General features: G+C 34.3%; 3 protein-coding genes across 3 annotated transcripts in view; 1 reads left to right on the top strand and 2 right to left on the bottom strand.

Annotated features, from left to right (window-relative positions):
* Nucleotides 1–12,684, top strand: part of LOC145692480 (ATP-binding cassette sub-family C member 4-like) — a 66,414-nt gene extending 53,730 nt beyond the window's left edge. The window contains exon 11 of the mRNA XM_081767788.1: nucleotides 12,263–12,684. Within this exon, the coding sequence (XP_081623914.1) occupies nucleotides 12,263–12,310 (48 nt within the window). The 3' untranslated portion in view covers nucleotides 12,311–12,684. The remainder of the gene's footprint in view (nucleotides 1–12,262) is intronic.
* The window catches only part of LOC145692482 (uncharacterized), a 617,057-nt gene extending 603,386 nt beyond the window's left edge, over nucleotides 1–13,671 (bottom strand). The window contains exon 1 of the mRNA XM_081767789.1: nucleotides 13,478–13,671. The gene's annotated coding sequence lies outside the window, so the exon portion shown is untranslated. The remainder of the gene's footprint in view (nucleotides 1–13,477) is intronic.
* A 10,360-nt stretch (nucleotides 13,672–24,031) lies between these two features.
* LOC145692479 (cholesterol 7-desaturase nvd-like) overlaps nucleotides 24,032–24,839 on the bottom strand; it is a 116,825-nt gene continuing 116,017 nt past the window's right edge. The window contains exon 7 of the mRNA XM_081767787.1: nucleotides 24,032–24,238. Within this exon, the coding sequence (XP_081623913.1) occupies nucleotides 24,101–24,238 (138 nt within the window). The 3' untranslated portion in view covers nucleotides 24,032–24,100. The remainder of the gene's footprint in view (nucleotides 24,239–24,839) is intronic.

Here is a 24,839-nt window from a genome sequence, read left to right as displayed (position 1 = left end):
TCCCTTTCACGGGTACGAAATTGCCAAATTTTAGTACAACCACGTGTTTCGTTTTTTGACCTAATTTATTCCCTTGGATGAGGTCCTATTACCTTATATGGTAATGTATAGGGGTCTATTTCTTATCATAAGACATAGGTACATTGATGCACCCGGGAGGGGTACCAATGCCAACCCCCTTAAATTTTGGAAATTTTTCAATTTAAGCATTCGCTATCATAGTACATGACCTCAATATGTATCATGATAAATTTGGGTGGTCCACCTTGTTCCCTTTCATGGGTAAAAAAATTTCCAAAATATAAACATAATCAATATGTTGCATCACGTGTTTGGTTTTTGGCCCAATTTATTCTGTTTGATGTGATCTTATTACCGTATATGGTTATATGATCATGTATATAGGTTCATTTCCTATCATAAGACATGGGTACATTGATGCATCCTTTAAAAATTTCGGAGGGGTATCTTGGCTCATCCACTCGGTTTTAGAAATTGTTTAATATAAGCATTTGGTATCATAGTACAGGTCTCCAATATGTACCACTATAAATTTGGATGGTCCACATCGTTCCCTTTTCATAGGTAAAGAACTACCAAAAATCAAATTTCGGAGGTTATTGACCCCTATTTAGCATGTTATATGGTTTATTACCTTTATATGTTTATGTTCCCTTTTAAATTTGGGAATTATCAAATAACAAAATTCGGTAAACGTTTTCTAAGCCCATTGTAGATGTTGATGTTCCTCTTATGGCCAAATATTCAAAATTTAAATGTTATTGACCGGCTTTATTATTGAATAAGTACAGGATTTATTACTTTTTTCATAAGACACAGGTGTATTTGTGTACCAATCTTACATTTTGGAAGGGGTACATTTCTTATTGTCGTATCAATAATTGGTAATTGTTCTTAAAATTGGATAGTATCTCATTCATTGGGTAAATCATTATGATCACGTGATCGGTTATTGACCTATGATGGGATTAGGAGTCCAGGACATTGGTACATTGAAACTTTGTAGGATAATTTGATAATGCGTCATTGGTTTTGATTATTCCCGCCAAATATAAACGTAAGCAAGACGTTGTACCACGTGATTGTCCTTGATGAGGTAGTGTACAGGGATTCATTTCCTTTGTTGTGGTACTTCTTAAGTTTGAGTACACACACACTTCTAGAAAACAGTTGGTTCTACTCAGGTAAACAATTGACGGACATTATTGACCTTATTGAACATATAATGATATGATTAACTCTAAGACTTAGGTATATCAAGAGAAGTATTCTTTAAATTTGGGAATGGTGATAAACAGAATTTTAACATAAGGTGCGAAATTTGAAACAATACATTGAACTTTAGTCACAGCTCATAGTCTAAGATCATTGGTGGTGATTGATTTGAAATCTGATAGCTAACCTTATGAATCTTATGACTCATAGACGAAAGGCAATACATGCTACAACACTGGCAAAGTTATTGTTAATGCAATTTGATTGGTTGATCACTATCTTTCCTGCAATCTGATTGGTTGATCACTATCTTTCGTGCAATCTGATTGGTTGATGATTTTCAAATCTTTGCTGTATTCAGTTTTAAGTTTTGTTTAACATTTAAAAATCTTGGTTTCGTTCAACATTTTGCACTCACTGATAAATATGATCAAAACCGTTTATTTGTTAATCGAATAGTTAAAAACCGGATAAAGTTTGACGGTTAACCGTGAAACGTAAAATTTTTTTAGTTTGAAATTTTTTTGCTTGAAATTTTTTGTTTGAAACTTTTCGTTTGAAATTTTTGTTTGAAAAAATTTTTGTTTGAAAATTTTGTTTGAAATTTTTTTGTTTGTAAATTTTTGTTTCAAAATTTTTTTTGTTTAAAATTTTTTCGTTTGAAATTTTTCGTTTCCAAAATTTTTTTCTATTTTAAAAATTTTTGTTTGAACAGTTTTGTTTGGAAAATTTTGTTTCAAATTTTTTTTTGAAAATTTTTGTTTGAATTTTTTTTTGAAATTTTTGTTTGACATTTTTAAAAGTTTGTGCACTCATTAGTAAAGAACCGAAACTGTTTAGAACAAAAACCTCTGGCAACATTGTGGTGCAATAGTACACGTCAGAACATGATAATGCAACATCATCAGTTTTGCATCATCTATAAGTATCGTTCGAGTTAGTATTCATGATAACATCATCATGGCTACTTGTCTGCAGTTTCTAAACACGCGTGATGTGATGAAAACATTTACCAAGATTACTGATTTACAACAGAATGTACCTTATAGAATCTTAGCTAGCCAAATGATCCCTACAAAGTTTGGAGTAAGAATCGTAGTGAAGCTTGAAAATGATAAGAATATAATTTTACCAGCAAGATATTTACCCATGGAAGCATTAAAACAAGAAGAACTGCTGCGTTTCTTAAATACTGGATCTGTATCTTTATGTTACAAAGGATTCTTGGGTCGAAGTCATCAATTTGAATTTAGTACACAGCCGGATTCGTCAGCAATTGTGATGAAATCATGAATTCAAACATCAGCACGTCAGCCGTAGTTGTATGAATTTGGTTGGTCGGCATGACGTCAGCAACTGTGATGAAATCATGAATTCAAACGTCAGCACATTCCTTTCCAATGACGTCAGCAATAACTATAAACCAGCAAACACAGTGTCATCCCACGAAATCATTTGAGCAAGTGCTTTTCAGGAAGAAAGATGTGTACTTCTAACGATAAAGAGTTCATCTTCGCAAGCTATTATCCAATAAATATATTTCAAACAAAACATGTGATGATTGGTATCAGTGCTAGAACATTTGACCCAGTGATTCGATTGGGCAAAGCAGAACAATTTGGTGTACAACTGACCTGTGAAGAATGGCACGAATCGACCAAATGAACGATTATTTTCATGATGAGCTAAATGTGACCATAGTCAAATCATTAGGCTCAAATCATGAAGTGGTGCTACGTACAGTCCTCGAAGAGAAGATGGTGCTGTTACGTAAAAAGAGTACATTCCATGTCCCTCGCAACCTGGTGTATCTAACGCAAACTGAATGGAACAAATTTATCAGCGTATTTCAGTGTGTGAAACATGCAGTGGAAGTGTGCAACAAAACAAGTATATTCCTGAAAAAGTACTACTTTGAAAAATGTGTTATGCATATTGTACAACATGTATCTAGATATTGTGATGGTTGTCAACATCGTTCTTGGGTGCATACCTGTATTGATAAACAGTTTATTTGTGATCAAATGGACATTGAGTTTCCACCAATTGATATTGCATTAGACCTTAAAAGACTTCAATTGGAATTAAAATTATATGCTAAAGACAAACTAGTGCAAGAAGTTCAAAATACATTGTATCGACAATATCCAGAACCACTATCTGGTATGGATGTATGTGGAGTGTAATAAAATGATCCATTTCAATGAATTGTGTTTTTTTCATTTCAAGTACAACCCCAGGTTCTGACGTGTACTATTGCACCACAATGTTGTCAAAGGTTTTTGTTCTAAACAGTTTCGGTTCTTTACTAATGAGTGCACAAACTTTTAAAAATGTCAAACAAAAATTTCAAAAAAAATTTCAAACAAAAATTTTCAAAAAAAAATTTGAAACAAAATTTTCCAAACAAAACTGTTCAAACAAAAATTTTTTAAACAGAAAAAAATTTTGGAAACGAAAAATTTCAAACGAAAAAATTTTAAACAAAAAAAAATTTTGAAACAAAAATTTACAAACAAAAAAATTTCAAACAAAATTTTCAAACAAAAATTTTTTCAAACAAAAATTTCAAACGAAAAGTTTCAAAAAAAATTTCAAGCAAAAAATTTCAAACTAAAAAATTTTACGTTTCACGGTTAACCGTCAAACTTTATCCGGTTTTTAACTATTCGATTAACAAATAAACGGTTTTGATCATATTTATCAGTGAGTGCAAAATGTTGAACGAAACCAAGATTTTTAAATGTTAAACAAAACCTAAAACTGAATACAGCAAAGATTTGAAAATCATCAACCAATCAGATTGCACGAAAGATAGTGATCAACCAATCAGATTGCAGGAAAGATAATGATCAACCAATCAAATTGCATTAACAATAACTTTGCCAGTGTTGTATTAAATAGCATGTATTGCCTTTCGTCTATGAGTCATAAGATTCAATAAGGTTAGCTATCAGATTTCAAATCAATCACCACCAATGATCTTAGACTATGAGCTGTGACTAAAGTTCAATGTATTGTTTCAAATTTCGCACCTTATGTTAAAATTCTGTTTATCACCATTCCCAAATTTAAAGAATACTTCTCTTGATATACCTAAGTCTTAGAGTTAATCATATCATTATATGTTCAATAAGGTCAATAATGTCCGTCAATTGTTTACCTGAGTAGAACCAACTGTTTTCTAGAAGTGTGTGTGTACTCAAACTTAAGAAGTACCACAACAAAGGAAATGAATCCCTGTACACTACCTCATCAAGGACAATTACGTGGTACAACGTCTTGCTTACGTTTATATTTGGCGGGAATAATCAAAACCAATGACGCATTATCAAATTATCCTACAAAGTTTCAATGTACCAATGTCCTGGACTCCTAATCCCATCATAGGTCAATAACCGATCACGTGATCATAATGATTTACCCAATGAATGAGATACTATCCAATTTTAAGAACAATTACCAATTATTGATACGACAATAAGAAATGTACCCCTTCCAAAATGTAAGATTGGTACACAAATACACCTGTGTCTTATGAAAAAAGTAATAAATCCTGTACTTATTCAATAATAAAGCCGGTCAATAACATTTAAATTTTGAATATTTGGCCATAAGAGGAACATCAACATCTACAATGGGCTTAGAAAACGTTTACCGAATTTTGTTATTTGATAATTCCCAAATTTAAAAGGGAACATAAACATATAAAGGTAATAAACCATATAGCATGCTAAATAGGGGTCAATAACCTCCGAAATTTGATTTTTGGTATTTCTTTACCTATGAAAAGGGAACGATGTGGACCATCCAAATTTATAGTGGTACATATTGGAGACCTGTACTATGATACCAAATGCTTATATTAAACAATTTCTAAAACCGAGTGGATGAGCCAAGATACCCCTCCGAAATTTTTAAAGGATGCATCAATGTACCCATGTCTTATGATAGGAAATGAACCTATATACATGATCATATAACCATATACGGTAATAAGATCACATCAAACAGAATAAATTGGGCCAAAAACCAAACACGTGATGCAACATATTGATTATGTTTATATTTTGGAAATTTTTTTACCCATGAAAGGGAACAAGGTGGACCACCCAAATTTATCATGATACATATTGAGGTCATGTACTATGATAGCGAATGCTTAAATTGAAAAATTTCCAAAATTTAAGGGGGTTGGCATTGGTACCCCTCCCGGGTGCATCAATGTACCTATGTCTTATGATAAGAAATAGACCCCTATACATTACCATATAAGGTAATAGGACCTCATCCAAGGGAATAAATTAGGTCAAAAAACGAAACACGTGGTTGTACTAAAATTTGGCAATTTCGTACCCGTGAAAGGGAACGAGATGAACCACCCAAATTTATAGTAATACATGTTAGGGTCCAGTACTATAATTCCAAATATATAAAATGAGCAATTTCTAAAATTTAAGGGTGGGCCAAGGTACCCCTCCCAGAGTGCACAAATGTACCTATGTCTTATGATAGGGAATAAACTCCTATACATAACCATATAATCATATAAGGTAATAAGACTACATCAAACGGGATAAATTGGGTCAAAATACCAAACACGTGGTACAACGTATTGCTTACGTTTATATTTTTGGCAATTTTGTACCCCTAAAAGGGAACGAGGTGGACCACCCAAATTTATCATAATACATGTTAGGGTCTTGTACTATAATACCAAATGTTTAAATTGGGCAATTTCCAAAATTTAAGGGGTGGGCCAAGGTACCCCTCCCGGGGTGCACAAATGTACCTATGTCTTATGAAAGGAAATAAACCACTATACATAACCATATAACCATATAAGGTAATAGGACCTCATCCAAGGAGATAAATTAGGTCAAAAAACCAAACACGTGGTATAACGTACTGCTTACGTTTATATTTTGACAATTTTGTACCCCTAAAAGGGAACGAGGTGGACCACCCAAATTTATCATAATACATGTTAGGGTCCAGTACTATAATACCAAATGTTGAAATTGGGCAATTTTCAAAATTTAAGGGTGGGCTAAGGTACCCCTCCCGGGGTGCACAAAATACCCATATCTTATGAAAGGGAATGGAACCCTGTATACGCCCATATAACAATATAAGGTAATAGGACCTCATCCAAGGGGATAACTTAGGTCTAAACCAAACACGTGGTACAACGTATTGCTTACGTTTATATTTTGGCAATTGTGTACCCCTAGAAGGGAGCAAGGTGGACCACCCAAATTTATCATGATACATATTAGGGTCCTGTACTATAATACCCAATGTTTAAATTGGGCAATTTCCAAAACTTAAGGGGTGGGTCAAGGTACCCCTCCCAAATTTTTCAAGGGGTGCATTAATATACCCATATGTTATGAAAGATAATGGACCCCTGTATACGCCCATATAACCATATAGGGTAATAACACTTCATCAAAGGGGATAAATTAGGTCAAAAACCCCCGAAATTTGAATTTTTGGCAATTTTTTTACACATGAAAGGGAACGACATAGACCCCCAATACTGATAGAGGTACATACTATGGTCCTAGGCTACCACACCCAATTTTTAGATTTGGCAATTTCCAAAATTTAAGGGGTGGGCCAAGGTACCCCTCCCAAATTTTTCAAGGGGTGCATTAATATACCTGTGTCTTATGAAAGGGAATGGACCCCTGTATACGCCCATATAACTATATAAGGTAATAGGACCTCATCCAAGGAGATAAATTAGGCCGAAAACCAAACACGTGGTATAACGTATTGCTTACGTTTATATTTTTGGCAATTTTGTACCCCTAAAAGGGGACGAGGTGGACCACCCAAATTTATCATGATACATATTAGGGTCCTGTACTATAATACCCAATGTTTAAATTGGGCAATTTCCAAAATTTAAGGGGTGGGCCAAGGTACCCCTCCCAAATTTTTCAAGGGGTGCATTAATATACCCATATGTTATGAAAGCTAATGGACCCCTGTATACGCCCATATAGCCATATAGGGTAAAAACACCTCATCCAAGGAGATAAATTAGGTCAAAAACCTCCGAAAATTCAATTTTTGGCAATTTTTTACCCATGAAAGGGAACGACATAGACACCCAATACTGATAGAGGTACATACTATGGTCCTAGGCTACCATACCAAATTTTTAGATTTGGCAATTTCCAAAATTTAAGGGGGGTGGTCCTATGTACCCCTGCCAAAATTTAGGGGGTGGGCCAAGGTACCCCTGCCAAAATTTAGAGGGGGTGGTCCTAGGTACCCCTAGGTCATTGACCCCGGGCCAAGGTCATTGACCTTTGACCTATGACGTCACAAAAAATTTTGCTGAGTCAGTTGCATATACGGGGACCACTACTACTTTGACATATGATTAGAAGTGGATCCTGTACGACGGTCCGCAGGGCCGTCATCATTGGTTAGCATTACATGAACCGGTTCCAAAACAGCCAAAACCAGCACTGCACCAGAAGGTCCTCCTGTGTGTTTGGTGGACTGCTCGCAGCATCGTGCGTCGGGAACTGCTACCTGCTGGTCTGTACATCAATGCAAATGTGTACTGTCAGCAGTTGAGCCTTGTTCAAGAAAACCTCAAATCTCTGGAACCAGCACTTCTGAATCGCAAAGGGACATTACGATTACATGACAACGTTAAGCTCCACGTGGCTAGGATGGCACGGGACACCATTCTATGCCTTGGATGAGAAATACTATTGCATACGCCATACTCCACGGACATTGTACAGTCCGATTATCACCTGTTCCATTCCTTAGACAATCACCATAGAGGACGCCAGTTCAAAATGAAATTAAATTTTCAAGTTTTACGTCCCACGTTTTTGCCGGTTAGGCTAAAGAAGACGAGAAATGAAAGAAATGGTGGAATAAAGAAATTGGGAGAACCCCGAGAAAACACACGAGCACGGTGTTTGTCCATCAGAAAGTTCACACGGCGCGAGCTGGGATCGAACCAGAGACCCCAAGCACCGGAGGTAAAAGCTCTACCACTGAGCCACCGGCCCCCTGACACAAGTTCAAATCCTTAGTAGAGGTACAAAATACACCTGATATTTTCTTTACTTAACGGCCCACCACGTCCTGCCGCGATGGAATCTGTGACCTTCCAGAACGTTGGCAGAAAGTCGTCGATGTTGATGGGGACTATTTTTGTTCTTACAGGCAGGGGCGGATCCAGGACGGACTTCTGGGGGGGATGGGTTGTCATAATGCTATTTTTGAGGGCTCCAAACTCTGGGATGGATTTTATTTAAAAAAACAATAAAGTTCCTCCTTCTGGGGGCGATCGCCCCGATCGCCCCCCTGGATCCGCCCCTGCTTACAGGTACGTCTTAGGTGATATATCGATGTTCGAAGGTGGTGTGTAAAAATCGACAGAACTTTCTCTGTTTTCTTTATAGCTGGGGTGATCTACATATTCATCCAAATCGTCCTTAGAAAGGTATTATTGTAGGATGTTTCCAAACTGCTGGAAAGGACATTTAATTCAATTTTTCTGTAAGTTACGTCATTGATACTGGGCATGTAAATCAATCTAAATATATTAATTTAAAGGTCATCTTTGTGGTGGCCACATAGGCGGAAATTTGTTCTTTAAAAATCCGTATTATTTTGAGTTCTCGAATTAGAATTCCAAATTTGCAACTTGAAATCTGCTGTATCAATGTGTAAGCACTTTTATCAATGATAAAACGTAGTTATTCTTTACCAGTTCTTCCTACTATAATAGTTAGTTAGCTGTACAATTCATAGAGCATTGTAATCCGTTACTTGAAAGTTATTTCGAACTTTGAAAATGCCATTCCATGAAAGTTAGGGATATTCTACACCATGCCTAGAGTACGTAGTGGTTAGAGTACGTGCCTCAGGCGTGGGAGCCCCCGGGTTTGATTTCCAGCGGGAGCTCATGTGGTTCGGATTCCGCGTTAATCATTAGGTCGACGACTCATATAGCCCAGCTGCTGAAAGAGATGTTAAACTCAAAACTAACTCAAGTCTACTCAATAATATTTACAATAATAATGTTTGTATACTTTGTAAATAATTTGATACCAGGCTTAGTGTTCCATTGTCTTTGTACCCTACTGCACAACTGTTCTGTCGTATTCGAACTGTAATACACACTTCAAATGTTCAAGTGATATGATTTTCCTACCCATTTCGGCTATGAACTTGAAAAGCATTTCTCCTCATTTCTCATTGTGCAAGAGCTGTTGTAGATGGTTTTCCCGATTTTAAAGTAGAATAATTCACATTTGTTTATTAACAATGTAATTCAACTTACGTTAATTGAAAGAAAAAGTCAAGACGTTTTAATGGCTAGCAAAGCTGATGTTGTGTTACTAACTCCGCTGCTAGGATGATAGTAAATCAGGATGGTAGGAAACAAAAATAGAAGAGCATTTTGTGAGATTGAATTTCATGTAAAACAGTTTGTAGCGAGTTTCAGAACAAAGTTTGGGTTAGATCCATCAAGGGAACATTCAATTAAGAAGTGATACTGACTATTTAAAGAAAGTGATTTTATCTGGAAGAGGAAATCAACAGGCAAGCCAGAAATTTAGGAGGAACTAGTTGATCGTGTGGTGCGACTTTCTCCAGAAGCCACAAAATCAATGATTTGTGTGCCAAAAATTAAACTTGAACCCGATTCTGCAAAAATAGAGAACTTATTCACATCGCGGACTGCAGACACCCTTTTCATGACATCTAATCGTTAGCTGAATGATGGCAAAATAATGTGTAAAGAACTCCAATATTTGTATTAAGCAGTACTCTTTTTTTTTGTTTTCTTTTGAAAGGTCGAACTTGGGCTGGAGATTTATTTCCACGAAGTTGGTAGTTATACCAATCCGAACAAATAAGACATGATAAAATCAATTCTGTATTAAACTTCAACTAAACTCCTAACTCTGCTACTCCTGGGTCTTAAAATACTGGGTAATTTCAATATTAGTGCCTTCCCATGTCTCCGATCTGATGCAGAAAGTAAGACATGCCAATTGCTAGCATGTTAGAACGCAACATCTCGATGAATAATAGGGGCTGCAGTAGCTCAGTGGTAGAGGTTTCACCTCTGATGCATGGGTCCTGGGTTGTTCGATCCCAACTCGAATCAAGCGAAAGGCGTGAGTTGGTTTTCTAGGGGTTTTCCCGTTTCATCCTACTTTCTTCATTCCACCCTTTCATTCATTTCTCATCATCACTGTCTCCTTTAGCCTAGCCGGCATAACCGTGGGATGTAAAACAAAGATTTCACTTAATTTTTTTTCAATAATAGAAAGCACAATGCATAATTACGATAAGTTTCACATGGTAAAAAGGTTCAAGTATCAAGTTCATGTGCTATGCAGACGATGACAAATAGTTGAAAGCTGCGGAAATATAACATTGTCAGGGACAGCCAGTAGTTCCTTGTCACGCTAGACGAAGCGTGGGTGAATCTACTGGAATCTGATAAGAAAAAAAAAACGTTTATTGTTCCCGTAATTCAAAATGTTGTCTTGAGTAGACATGTGAACCTATGGACATTTTTCCATGTGGCTCTATGGTCATCAGAGGATACTACCATAATGGCAAACTTATAGTACGCAAAGCGGACTGAAACGTTAAAATCAATGCATCTTATTAACAAACATATTGGAAATACTGTACTGTCAAGATAGCCTTGAATACAAACGACATTGTATTTTACATTGCTATTTTCCAGCATATGACATGCAGTCTTACGCATAATGAACGTTGATACATAAAGAGTACGGCACGTGAAACGCGGATTTATGCAATCCCATTTAAATACTTTCCTGTGGAACCTCTATGATTACCGTTTTCGAAACGAGCATTAAGTCGTTTAAAGACAAGCAAAGTTGACAGTCTTAGAAACGTTTTCCAAGATCGTGCATTAGTAAATTGTATCAACACATTCTCTTTCAGTGAATACGTATATTCAGAACGGGATTTAGAAGACAAAATTCAAATATGGGACACAACAATGGTAGCGTTTGAAATTTCTTAAGCTGATATGCACAAAATTCATTAAAATGTACCTGAAATAGTTATGTATATAGGCATGTGATACAAATATCATAACATTGTTTCATAGCTATGAACTTTTTCGAAACAAAATATGTAATTTTGCACAGGAATTAAAATTCCAAAATATAGAAAGTGCGTAAAGAATTAATTTATGTTTAAGAAATGTGTAGTGCATGTTCCTAATTCCTCACATGGTCGAAAGTTTAAACAATTTTATACGTACATTTTTTCTGATAATTATTATGCAATATTTGGGGTTTAAACTTCTGAAAATATCCAATATCAATATTTGGTATATTCGTAACAAAGAGCGAACAATACAAAGTCTGTGAGAAGAAAGGAAATGAAAATCCTAAATTTCTAAACGAGGACTTTTCACTAAAAATCGTCATTTTACATTTATTATTTCCTCATTCAAATAACTCATAAGTTTTTTTTTTCTTAGTCCTCATTCTTCCCAACTACCTCAATTATCCGTATTGCCATAACATTTGGCTATATATATATATATATATATATATATATATATGTGTGTGTGTGTGTTTGTGTGTACATGTGTATGCGATTTTCATTCCAAAGTGTTTACGTCTCGTACTTTAGAATAGATACAAATATGGACCACTTGAGGCCAGATGGCGTAAGTCCAAATTGAAATTTTCCATGAGTGAAATTTCTAGTACAATATCTCGTGAATAATTGATATTACTCCTATGTTGAAAAAAATAGCTTGTAGTTTGTGACTTATAGCTTAGTGTTTACAAAATATCTTTTTTTCTAAGTTGTTGGATTTACAAGAGTAAATTAAAACAAAGTAGTCCATTTTTTTATTTTTTTTTGAGGTTAGGTCACTTATCATCGAAGCGAACCATATTATCAAATAATAGCTTTCCTACAAAGTACCGGTACTGTTTGTTATAGTTGAGAAAGAAATAATGTTGTTTTCTTCCAGTTTTATTTTAGGAAGACTACGAACCACCCGAGAGAAGAAATCCATTAGTAAACGGAGATATGAAATGCAACTTCAGTTTCGTCTGTATTATTTTAAGCAATGTGTAAGGAAATATGGTACGAAAATATTTATTAATACAAGTTCAAATGTATAACCAATAAGACGAAACTTAGTATCAGTGAAGAATTGCGACTGAGCTTGCATCCATATGCATTCTTTCATTTCCGTGAAGTGTTTAGCAAAAGTATGTACAGTTTTATGCTGGCATGTGAAATGTATTTTCGAATATATTTTTAGGAATGTAGATTACAGTATACAATAGTTTTCATAAATAAGATTGTTTTTAATTGTCCTTTTCCATACCATTGTGTATTGTGAGCTATATTGTATCAAACAACAATAACAATTAAGAACAATATAAAATTAGAGAAGAAACAATATTTAAATGTATTTTATTCTACTCAACCATTTCAGCTATTCATTGTTATGGTCCCCATTATAAAGTCATGCCTTGGCTTTACCATTAAAATGTTTCGATGTTGAAATTCATTTAAAAGCTAATGCATTAACTGTAATCAAAAAGGCGCGGCCATCCTGCCCAATAGCCGCTCTAAGTAGAATTGTTAACACTCAAAATTGTAAGAAATAGCGAAGAGTAGTTGCGTCTGATATGTATAAATTGTTCTAGGTAATTTAAAGATGGTATGAAAATAACAGGTGACTAAATGTAAATTTATTTTAAAAAGTGAGAAACAGAAAACATGAGAGTCTTACACTCAGTACTTACCTGTCCGGCCACCACCTTGATTCCCTGATTAAAATATATATTCGCACAAGTATATACGGTGTTTCTATGGTAACAAATATTGTTAACGGTTAATTCATATAACGTAGGGAAAGTAGAGACAGTTGTGGTGGCATGTATTAGTTGAGTGGCAACGAACGATGCGGCAACAAACGACGTATTTTTTTATAATAAATTAATTATTAATTCAGTACTTTAACTATCCTTTTTTATTTATTTTTTTTTTGTCTTGCAATCTCTGGAAATAACTTTTGTTTCAATAATGAACAATGGGCCTAACAAGCATCAATTTAAATAAAATTCTTCGACTATTCAACCTAATGGAGCAAAAAACTCGACCGAACACATACGTTAAATATCACAAAGACGCAGAAAGGATAGAATAATAAGTTAATAAAGTCTGTTCTTACCTTTACATCCGCAATCTGCTCACCCTCTTTTCTTCCTCTCGGTGTCTGACCAAAAGAATCCAAGGAAAGAAACAAATACGGAATTGAACTACACAGCGAACTAACAAAAGCAACAAGGTTCCTTCAGCCAAAATCCATTTGGATCTTAAACATTAGACTATACCCGCAGCACCCCTATACAGAAGTAGTAATGCTAAACAGAAGCAGTAACGTTAAACAGAAACAGCGATAGGTCGCAACGGACCTTCCGATACCTAACGGAGCACGAGGCAGGGAAGAATCGAGCTATTGCCAGATCGTCTTAACTACAAACCCTTTCTATTTTTACACAATCCAATATCATTTTAATTTTTTAAACATAAGTATTTTAAATATTATTTTCTTCTTCTTTTCAAAGTCCATAATTAGTATTTTATTTAAACAGTATTTCGATAATTTTGTCTTTTTTTTATTTGATTCCATTTGAGTCACGTCCATTATGTTTCTGAGGGGTGTTATCTAAGCCGTTGTACCAGGCCATGGGCGGCTCTCAAGAAACATCATATCCATTGGCGGCTCCGTAGGAAAGTCATTTCCAGTTTCGGTTCCGATGGAAAGTCACATTCAGAAGCGGCTTCAAATCATGAACTATGACATAGAACATTAAAAATGCTTGAAGTTTGCTAAAGAATCTTGCTATGATAATAATTTTATATAATTGTGGCTATAAATAATATATGTATTATTTCTTACAATAAAAGTGTAAACTATAGTTATTTTCGTGCAGTTTTACTACATGGATCCATAATGTAAGTAGTATTATTAGTACTAGTAGTAGTAGGAACGGGTTAGAAGCCCCGCAGGGGTTGGTTCGGCTCTGTTCTCGACATGAAAATGGCAAATTAAAGTGTTGCCCAAATTTTACTGTATATTTTACAATCTATGAATCCGAATACTAAAACTGCACCGTTATTGTATTAATATTCAATTCTTTATATGGAACTAGTATGGCAAATCGTGGTAATAAAAATATCCAATAATCCAATGATATTATACTGCAAAATACATGTAAATGTATATATATAATATGAAACAATAATATGCAACTACAGCAAACATATAAAACCGTTGTGTTTAAGTTGTAATAACTAAAACATTTTGTACATAACATAAATGATTGTGATTGAAGTGTGTGACATATTCCAAAGCTGTATAAAGTTGTTAAGTGTCTAACGCCATCTTATATTTAAGCATTATTAAAATTGCACTTTTTAACATCTGCATTCACACGCTAAGACAGTACAAATATTCCATGTATTTATATTAAATCATTATATATTATAGTAGAATCACATTTAGGAATGTATTAAGTATTTAATAAATATTTTGTTTCATACAAAGTTACGTTAGTTATCTGACAATGTAACCTTATGCATAAAATAAAATAAATATTAAACTGCCAGCTCTTTTATAAAGGTAAGCATTTATTTCAAAATTTAATTTATTTGAAATAATTCTTACTCTTATTCGATTTAATAAAGATCATGAACTACTTACAGTGTAAATGATGATCGGACTTCTGTAACTGCAATATTTGATTACGTAATGATTAATAATGGTGTATTAAAACTAAACAGCATTCTTTATATCGACCACCCTATACATAGAGATAATGTAGTTTTATAAATAATTAAATACTACATTCAATTAAATCAGTGCAAAGTGAGTAGAGAGGGGACACCTGGGGCTGTATTTTTCCTACTGCGCATGCGCAAACAAGCCACGCCCCCTTCAAGCTGATTCGCTGGCGCCGGTCACGTGACCCCGCCCCCGGCCCAACCCACTTGGCCCCGCCCACGTGTGGGAAATCGAACAACTTGAACCGTCCACCCACGGTGTTTTACGATCTCCATTTTAGGGGTGTAGTTGTTCCCTTTTATGAGCGCTTTTTAAGGGGTGGACTCGTTCCCTTTTATGATCATTTTTTCCACCCCTTATTTTACCATAGCAGAGAATACATAAGACTACGAACACATAGCAGAACACATAATACATAGGACTAAGTAACAAAGCAGGGATGTATTCGTTTTTTCAACCCCTATTTGAACATTTTACCATAGCTGAGAATACATGGAGACTACGAACACATAGCAGAGCAGATAATACATAAGACTACGTAACACCTTGAACCGTCCAGACATGGTCTTTTACGACCTCCAGTTTAAGGTGTGTACTCGTTTCCTTTTATGCTACGAACACATAGCAGAGCAGAGAATACATAAGACTACGAAACATAGCAGGGGTATATTCATTCCCTTTTATGAGCATTTTAGGGGTATATTCGTTCTCTTTTATGATCACTTTTTCAACCCCTATTTGAACAATTTAACATAGCAGAAATTATACTGAAACTACGAACACATAGCAGAGCAGATAATACATAAGACTACGAAACATAGCAGCGTGTATTCATTCCCTTTTATGAGCATTTTTCAACCCCTATTTTAACAATAAACATAGCAGACAATGAATATCTATGTAACATAGCAAAGGGGGTGTACATAAGACTACGAACACACAAATATTTAACATAGTAGGGCTGTATTCGTTCCACACGTACCCTTTTATGGTCAATTTTTCCACATGTTATTTTACCATAGCAGAGACTACGAACACATAGTAGAGCAAATAATCTTTAAGGAGTGGATTCGTTCCCTTTTATGAGTCACTTTTTCCACCCCTTATTTTACAATCGAACACCCTGAAATAGGGGTGTAATCGTTCCCTCTTATGACCACTTTTAAGGGGTGTTCTCGTCCTCTTTTATGAGCACTTTTCTCAACCCATATTTTAACATAACAGAAATTACACAGAGAGTATGAACATAGCAGATCGATAACACATTCTTCAACCGCCTATTTAACATAGCACACATTACATAACGGCTTATTTTTCAACCCCTATTTTAACATAAAAATTGCACAGAGACTAAGAACGCACCACTCCTATGTAACATAGCAAAGACTACCAACATCATAACGGGTGTTCTTATTTTCTAGTATGACCATTTTTTTCATTTTAACATACCAAAAAATTACATAAAACTATGAACGTTCTCTTGTTATGGTCAATTTTATAACCCCTACTTTAACATAGCAGAAATTACAAAGACAATACGAAAACCTATTTTAACAGCACTCCTATGTAATACGAGGGATGTACTCGCTCCCTTTTATCAACCCCTGTGTAACATAACATTCGTCAATTACTGCATCTCCCAAAATAACTGAGCATCGTTGTCAAAACCAGAATAACTCGTAAACGGAGTCACATATTGAGGTGGTGTTTCCAGATTTAGTAATATGTCATCAACTACTACAAGTTCCAAAAGCACTGACCAACGAGGTCAAAGGTCAAATTTTTATAACCGCATAACTCGTAAACAGGGCAACATTTAAGATGCTGTTTCCACATTTATTAATAGGTCACCAACTACTACACGTAATAAAAGTACTGACCATCGACGTCAAAAGTTCAAATCCGAATAACTCGTAAACTGAGCAACATATTTAGGTGCTTTTTCCACACTTAGTAATGTCATCAGCTAATACATGTCCCAAAATACTGACCTTCGACGATAAAGTTTAAATCCGAGTAACTCGTAAACGGAGCAACATGTTTAGGTTCTTACTCCACATTTAGTAATAGGTCGTCAGCTACTGACGATCGAGGTGAAAGGCGAAATATTTAAACCAGAACAACTCGTAAACGGAACAACATATTGAGATGCTGTTTCCACATTTAGTAATAGGTCATCCACTACTACGTGGCCTAAGAATGCTGACCATCGAGTTGGGAGGTCAGATATTTAAACCAAAATAAGTTGTAAACGCAGCCACATATCGAGGTGCAGTTTCCACATTTAGTAATAGGTCATCAACCACAACATGTCCCAAAACTACTTACCATCGAGGTCAAAGGTCAAATATTTAAACCCGATTAATTCGTAAACGTAGCAACGGATAAATTTTGTACCAAGCAGAAAAAAGTGAAGAAATAATAAGTTTGTATTAACGAGAAAAATTTAAAAAACGCCATTTTAACTACCTCAGAATTTCCGAGCCTTTTGGGTTATTCAAATAAACGAAAAAATGGATTTGGATACTAACCAGAAAAAGCGAAAAAAAGACCATTTTGTACTATTTAAACAAACGAAGGGATAACTTTTGAGTGAGCTTTTCAATTTTGTAGCAAGAAGAAACAAAGCGAAGAAGAACCATTTTCTAACTAACTCAGAATTTTATATCATTTTGTAATACTCATGACTTTTTCTTCTTCTGGCTTTTCTTCTGCTGTGATTCAAAATGGCCAAGCATGCTGTTTCTTTTTTCTATTATTGTCGCGATTCCTCGTCCTTCATCAGTTTTTTGGTACGTCTTAGTCCCTTAATAACCAGAATTGCTATGAAGTATGTTCTACAGAATTAAGTTATAATTGAATTATAACGCAACTCTCTTTTGTAACCAAGGGCAGCACTAGTTTGTTAAATCTTACGTTCAAATATTTAGTTAGTGACCGGGAAACTTTGGACTTTCGCGCCGCCGTTAGTATTTCGTAAACTTGTATTAATATAAGATCTTATTCACTAAACGCACGTCAATACCCATACAATTATGAGCCTTACTTAGTGACGGGAGATGCAATTTAAAATTTATTTAGCAATGCTAGTTTAAAGTGGACATTTCTCTGAGTAACACAAAAATACACAAAATGTAGCACCACAACTAAATGAACCACTCGTTTATTTTAATCCCTCACAAAGGTATAAATTCTGAGCTAGTTAAAATGTATCATCTTTACTTTTCTTCTGATTGTTACAAAAACGAAAATGACCACCCAAATTTATTAGAGTAGTAAAAAATGGTATAAAAACACCCATCTTGGTATAATGGGCATTCTTCCCTTTTTTCGTGGTTGGTACAAAACTAAAAGGGGCATTTTCTGCTTGCTATAAAAGTGAATAGGTCACATAAATTTATTCCTTCGTTTATTTGATTAGTACGAAAGGATATCAAATTCTGAGTTAATTAAAATTATCATTCTTTGTTTTTTCGTTTGTTTGAATAGCACAAAAAGTATAGAAATTCTGAGCTTATTCCTCAGTAGGATTTGAGTAGCAGAATATGGTCTTTCTCTGTTTTTCTCTGGTAGTACAGAAAGTAGAACATCAAAATTTATTCCTTCGTTTATTTGAGTAGTACAAAATGTACATAAATACTGAACCATTTAAAATAGACCTTCTCCGTTTTTTAATTGCTAATACAAAAGTAAAGAAGCAAACAAAATTTATTCATTCTTCAATTTTTTCTACTTGGTACAAAATTGAATAGGTCACTCAAATTTAACCCTTCGCTTTTTTAATAGCACAAAAAGGTACAAATTGCTGAGCTAGTTACCATTGACCTTTGCTTAAGCAATTCAAATTTATTATTTCGTTTGTTTGAGTTAGTTACTTGGTACTGAAATATTGAGTTAGTTACAGAATGGACCTTTTTCGCTTTTTTTCGTGGTTGGTACAGAACTAAATCGTCCACCCAAATTTATCCCTTCGTTTATTTGATTAATACAACATGTTAGTTCTTTCCTTTTTCTGCTTGCTACAAAAGTGAATAGGTCACACAAATTTATTCCTTCGTCCATTTGAGTATTACAAAATGATATAAAACTTTGAATCTGGTTAGTACAAATTTATTCCTTTAATTGTTTAAATAGTACAAAAAGGTATAGACATTCTGAGCTAGTTAAAATGGCATTTCTCGTTGGTGAAAAATTGAATTGGTCACCCAAATTTATCCCTTCACTTCTTTAAATAGTACAACATGGTCAAGAAATTCTGAGCTAGTTAAAAAGAAATTCCTCTTTGGTACGTATAGCTTCGTAGCTTCGTTTTGTTTGAGTAGCACAAAAAGTTATAACATGCTGAGCTAGTTAAATGGTCTTTCTTCGCTTTTTCTGGTTAGCACAAAAATTATTAGTTAAATGGTATTTCCTTGCTTTTTTTGCTTGGTACAAATTTATCCCCTCGTTTGTTTAAATATTACAAAAAGGTATAATATTATAAGCCAGTTAAAAATGGTCCTTCTTGCTTTTTTCTCGTTGGTACAAAAGGAAATTGGACACCATAATAAATTTATTATTTTTAAAATGGCACAAAAAAGTATAGAATGCTGAGCTTATTAAAATGATCCTTCTTCGCTTTTCTGATCAGTACAAATTTATACCTTTGTTTACTTAATTAGTACAGTATTAATTCTTTCCTTTTTCTGCTTGGTACAAAACTAAATAATTCATACAAATATATTTTTTGTGGTTAGCACAAAAATTATTAGTTAAATGGTATTTCCTTGCTTTCTTTGTTTGGTACAAATTTATCCCCTCGTTTGTTTAAATATTACAAAAAGGTATAAAATTCTAAGCCAGTTAAAAATGGTCCTTCTTGTTTTTTTCTCGTTGGTACAAAAGGAAATTGGACACCATAATAAATTTATTATTTTTAAAATGGCACAAAAAAGTATAGAATGCTGAGCTTATTAAAATGATCCTTCTTCGCTTTTCTGATCAGTACAAATTTATACCTTTGTTTACTTAATTAGTACAGTATTAATTCTTTCCTTTTTCTGCTTGGTACAAAACTAAATAATTCATAAAAATATATTTTTTGTGGTTAGTACAAAAATTATTAGTTAAATGGTATTTCCTTGCTTTTTTTGTTTGGTACAAATTTATCCCCTCGTTTGTTTAAATATTACAGAAAGGTATAAAATTCTTAGCCAGTTAAAAATGGTCCCTCCTTCTTGTTTTTTTCTCGTTGGTACAAAAGGAAATTGGACACCATAAATTTATTATTTTTAAAATGGCACAAAAAAGTATAGAATGCTGAGCTTATTAAAATGATCCTTCTTCGCTTTTCTGATCAGTACAAATTTATACCTTTGTTTACTTAATTAGTACAGTATTAATTCTTTCCTTTTTCTACTTGGTACAAAACTAAATAATTCATACAAATATATTTCTTCGTTTATTTGAGTAGTACAAAATGATATAAAATTCTGAGTTACTTGAAATTGTCCATGTTGGCTTTCTCAAATTTATCCCTTCGTTTGCTTAAATAGTAAAACATGGCCTGGAAGTTCTGAGCTAGTTACAAATGAGATTTCTCGTTGGTACAAAATTCAATTGGCCACTCAAATGTGTTCCTTCGTGTCTGTTTGAGTAGCTCAAGTGTTATATCAAGCTGAGCCAGTTGAAATGGCCTTTCTTCGCTTTTTGTGGTTAATACAAATTTATTTCTCTGTTTATTTGTGTAGCTTTTTTCTGTTTCGTACAAGTTTAATCCTTCGTTTCTTTAAATATTACAAAAAAGGCATAAAATCTAAGCCTGTTAAAAATGGTTCTTCTTCGCTTTTTCTCGTTGGTACAAAAGGAAATAGGACACCCATATTTATTTATTCCTTTCCTTAAATGGCAAAAAAGGTATAAAAAGCTGAGCTACTTAAAATGGTTCTTTTTTGCTTTTCTTCGAATGAGTACAAAAACTTAGACTACTCAAGTTAACCTCAGTTTTCTTAATGGTACAAAAAAGCATAAAATGTTAATCTAGTTAAAATGGCCCTTCATTGCTTTTCTTCTGATTGGCACAAAAATAAAATACACCACTGAAATTTGTCCCCTCTATTATTTGAATAGCACAAAAAGGTATAAAATGCTGATCTAGTTAAAATGACCCTTCTTTGATTTTCTTCTGATTGGTACAAAAAATAAAATAGATTATCCAAATTTATTCTTTCGTTTATTTGGGTAGTACAGAAATATTGAACTAGTTAAAATGGACCTTCTTCACTTTTTTCTGGTTCGTACAAAGCTAAATACTCCATCCAAATTTATTTCTTCATTTATTTGAGTATTACAAAATGATATGAAATTCTGAGTTAGTTAGAAAATGGTTCTTCTTCGCTTTGTTTCTTCTTGCTACAAAATTGAAAAGCTCACTCAAAAGTTATCCCTTCGTTTGTTTAAATAGTATAAAATGGTCTTTTTTTCGCTTTTTCTGGTTAGTATCCAAATCCATTTTTTCGTTTATTTGAATAACCCAAAAGGCTCGGAAATTCTGAGGTAGTTAAAATGGCGTTTTCTAAATTTTTCTGGTTAATACAAACTTATTATTTCTTCACTTTTTTCTGCTTGGTACAAAATTTATCCGTTGCTCCCTTTACTAATTATTCGGGTTTAAATATTTGACCTTTGACCTCGATGGTAAGAAGTTTTGGGACATGTAGTAGTTGATGACCTATTACTAAATGTGGAAACTGCACCTCGATATGTGGCTGCGTTTACGACTTATTCTGGTTTAAATATCTGACCTCCCAACTCGATGGTAAGCACTCTTAGGCCACGTAGTAGTGGATGACCTATTACTAAATGCGGAAACAGCACCTCAATATGTTGTTCCGTTTACGAGTTGTTCTGGTTTAAATATTTCACCTTTCACCTCGATCGTCAGTAGCTGACGACCTATTACTAAATGTGGAGTAAGAACCTAAATATGTTGCTCCGTTTACGAGTTACTCGAATTTAAACTTTACCGTCGAAGGTCAGTATTTTGGGACAAGTATTAGCTGATGACCTATTACTAAGTGTGGAAAATGCACCTAAATATGTTACTCCGTTTACAAGTTATTCGGATTTGAACTTTTGACGTCGATGGTCAGTACTTTTATTACGTGTAGTAGTTGGTGACCTATTAATAAATGTGGAAACAGCATCTCAAATGTTGCCTTGTTTACGAGTTATGCGGTTATAAATATTTGACCTTTGACCTCGTTGGTCAGTGCTTTTGGAACTTGTAGTAGTTGATGACATATTACTAAATCTGGAAACACCACCTCAATATGTGACTCCGTTTCCGGGTTTTTGACCTTTGTCCCCGACGGTCAGTATTTTTGGATGACCAATTACTAAGTGTGGAAGCATTACCTCAATATATGACTCCATTTTCGAGTTATTTTACCTTTGACCTCGATGGTCGGTATTTTTGGAGCATGCAGTAGTTGAAGTGTGGAAGCACCACCTCAATATGTTGCTTCATTTACGAGTTTGACCTTTGTTCATGATGGTCAGTAGTTTGGGGACATGCTTGTGTCATTTCTGCTATGTTAAATTAGGGGTTGGGAACGAAATCTGTGCTACGTTAAAATAGGGGCGGAGAATGTGTTCATAAGGTTATGTAATTTCTGCTATGTTAAAATAGGTGGTTGAACGAATACAGCCCTGCTATGTTAAATAGTTGTGCTTTCGTAATCTTATGTACTCTCTTTGCTATGCTACACACGTATTCTTTGTCCGCTATGTTTATAGGGGTTGAAGAAATGCTCATAAAAGGGAGTGAATTCACCCCTGCTATGTTTCGTAGTCTTATGTATTCTCTGGTCTGCTATGTGTTCGTAGTCTTATGTAATTTCTGCTATGTTAATATAGGGGTTGGAACTGCTATGTTTAAATAAGGGTGGAACGAATACAGCCCTACTATGGTTAGAATAGGGAAGGAATACACCCTCTCGTAAAAGAACATGGCTGGACGGTTCAGGGTGTTCGTAGTTTTATGTAATTTCTGCTATGTTAAAATAAGGGTTGGAACTGCTATGTTACGTAGTCGTCTGCTAGGTGTTGATAAAGTGATCATAAAAGAGAATGGGTACATCCCTGCTATGTTGCGCAGTCTTCTAAATAGGGTTTGAAAAAGTGATCATAAGAGAACGAGTACACCCCGTAAAATGGAGGTCGTAAAAGATCGTGGGTGGATGGGTGGGCGTGGCCAGGGGCGTGCCCATGTGGGCGGGTGCGGGTCCAAAAGTAGGCGGGGCCAAATGGGTGGAGTCACGTGACCGGCGCCAGCCAATCAGCGTGAAAGGGGCGTGGCTTGTTTGCGCATGCGCAGTAGGAAAAAAAGCCCCAGATGTCCCCTCTCTACTAAGTGCATTTACAACAGTGTGTGTAGACTTCGATATTCACAATTATACATTCAAAATGTAAACATTGTTAGTGGGTTTAAGCAACAGATATTCAAAATAATTCCAAAAAGTATATACATATCGAATATACGTATTTGTATATTTTAGACGTTCAAATAGATTTATTTTATATTTGTTTAGTATCGTATTTATTTTTTGGGTAAAATTAATAAATTCCACATTTCCTAATTTAAGTCGCCTGAAATTGGATTCTCAGAATTCATTTTCAATTATATCTCCCAAGCAGATTCTTCGTTTTAAGTTTACTTTGAATATTACGTATTGTGAGTTATACTCAAATACCTGGAACAATTAAAAATGGGTCATTAGCTACACACACACACACACATATATATATATATATATATATATATATATATATATATATATAAAATTTTACATTCTTAAGTATCTGAGAGATTTTAATAAGGTACTCTATATTTAGTTCCTACCTCTCTTTTTATAATATAAAGCTAAAGGTATACAAATTAATGCAATCGAAAACATTTTCTACATTATATAGGATTTGTTACTCAACTCCTTAAGATATTTTCATTAATCAAGCATTGATTCCGTTTTATCTAAATCGAGGGCTGTTTTCTGAATAAAATTGTTTATACCATCTCCGAAATTCAGCTATTGGTTTTTCTTCTTTAGTTAGGAGTGGTTTATCCAAATACGTCTTGTGATTCAAAATCATTGCGTCTCGCTCAACCTATAGAGAAGTGGTACATATTTCAGATTCTTTCATTAATTATAAGATATACTATATTTTGCTTATTCAAGTTAAATGGAAATTTTAAAATTTATACTGGTTACATCAAATGACTTCAGAAAATGAGACAACCAGCATGCTCTCTCTAAACCTGTATATACGCATTATCTCTAGCAGTGATTTCCAGTCATGAAAGGAGAATTGTCATCTTCATATTTGCAATACATCTGTCTCAGTTTTATGGTAATTTGTATATTATTCCAAAACAAAGTTAGTATGAAAAATAAAATAAGATTATATTGTAGAGATTTTAAAAATTAGGTACATAGTTTTATTAATGTAATAAGATTGTTGATGAGCCTAAGTGGCAAGTACAATGAAAAAAATAAATAAATTCATTCCTACATCGTATCTGTTAAAAGTGTATGAGTATATTTTGAAATAACAAGTTTTACATATTTTGTCATGATTGTTATAATATTTCTTCATTTTTCTTTATTGGAAAGAATGTTGATAACATTGTAAGAACCAGTTATTCAAACCGCTAGCTGTTACCAATCATGTAATCACTGCCTAAAGACTTATCCTACTCCAATTCCTT

Source organism: Thermobia domestica, chromosome 8 (assembly GCF_964235325.1).
Source record: "Thermobia domestica chromosome 8, izTheDome1.hap1.1, whole genome shotgun sequence".
Lineage (NCBI taxonomy): Eukaryota > Metazoa > Arthropoda > Insecta > Zygentoma > Lepismatidae > Thermobia > Thermobia domestica.
The sequence above is the reverse complement of the archived record's forward strand: the minus strand, read 5'-3'. Positions and strand labels throughout refer to the sequence as shown.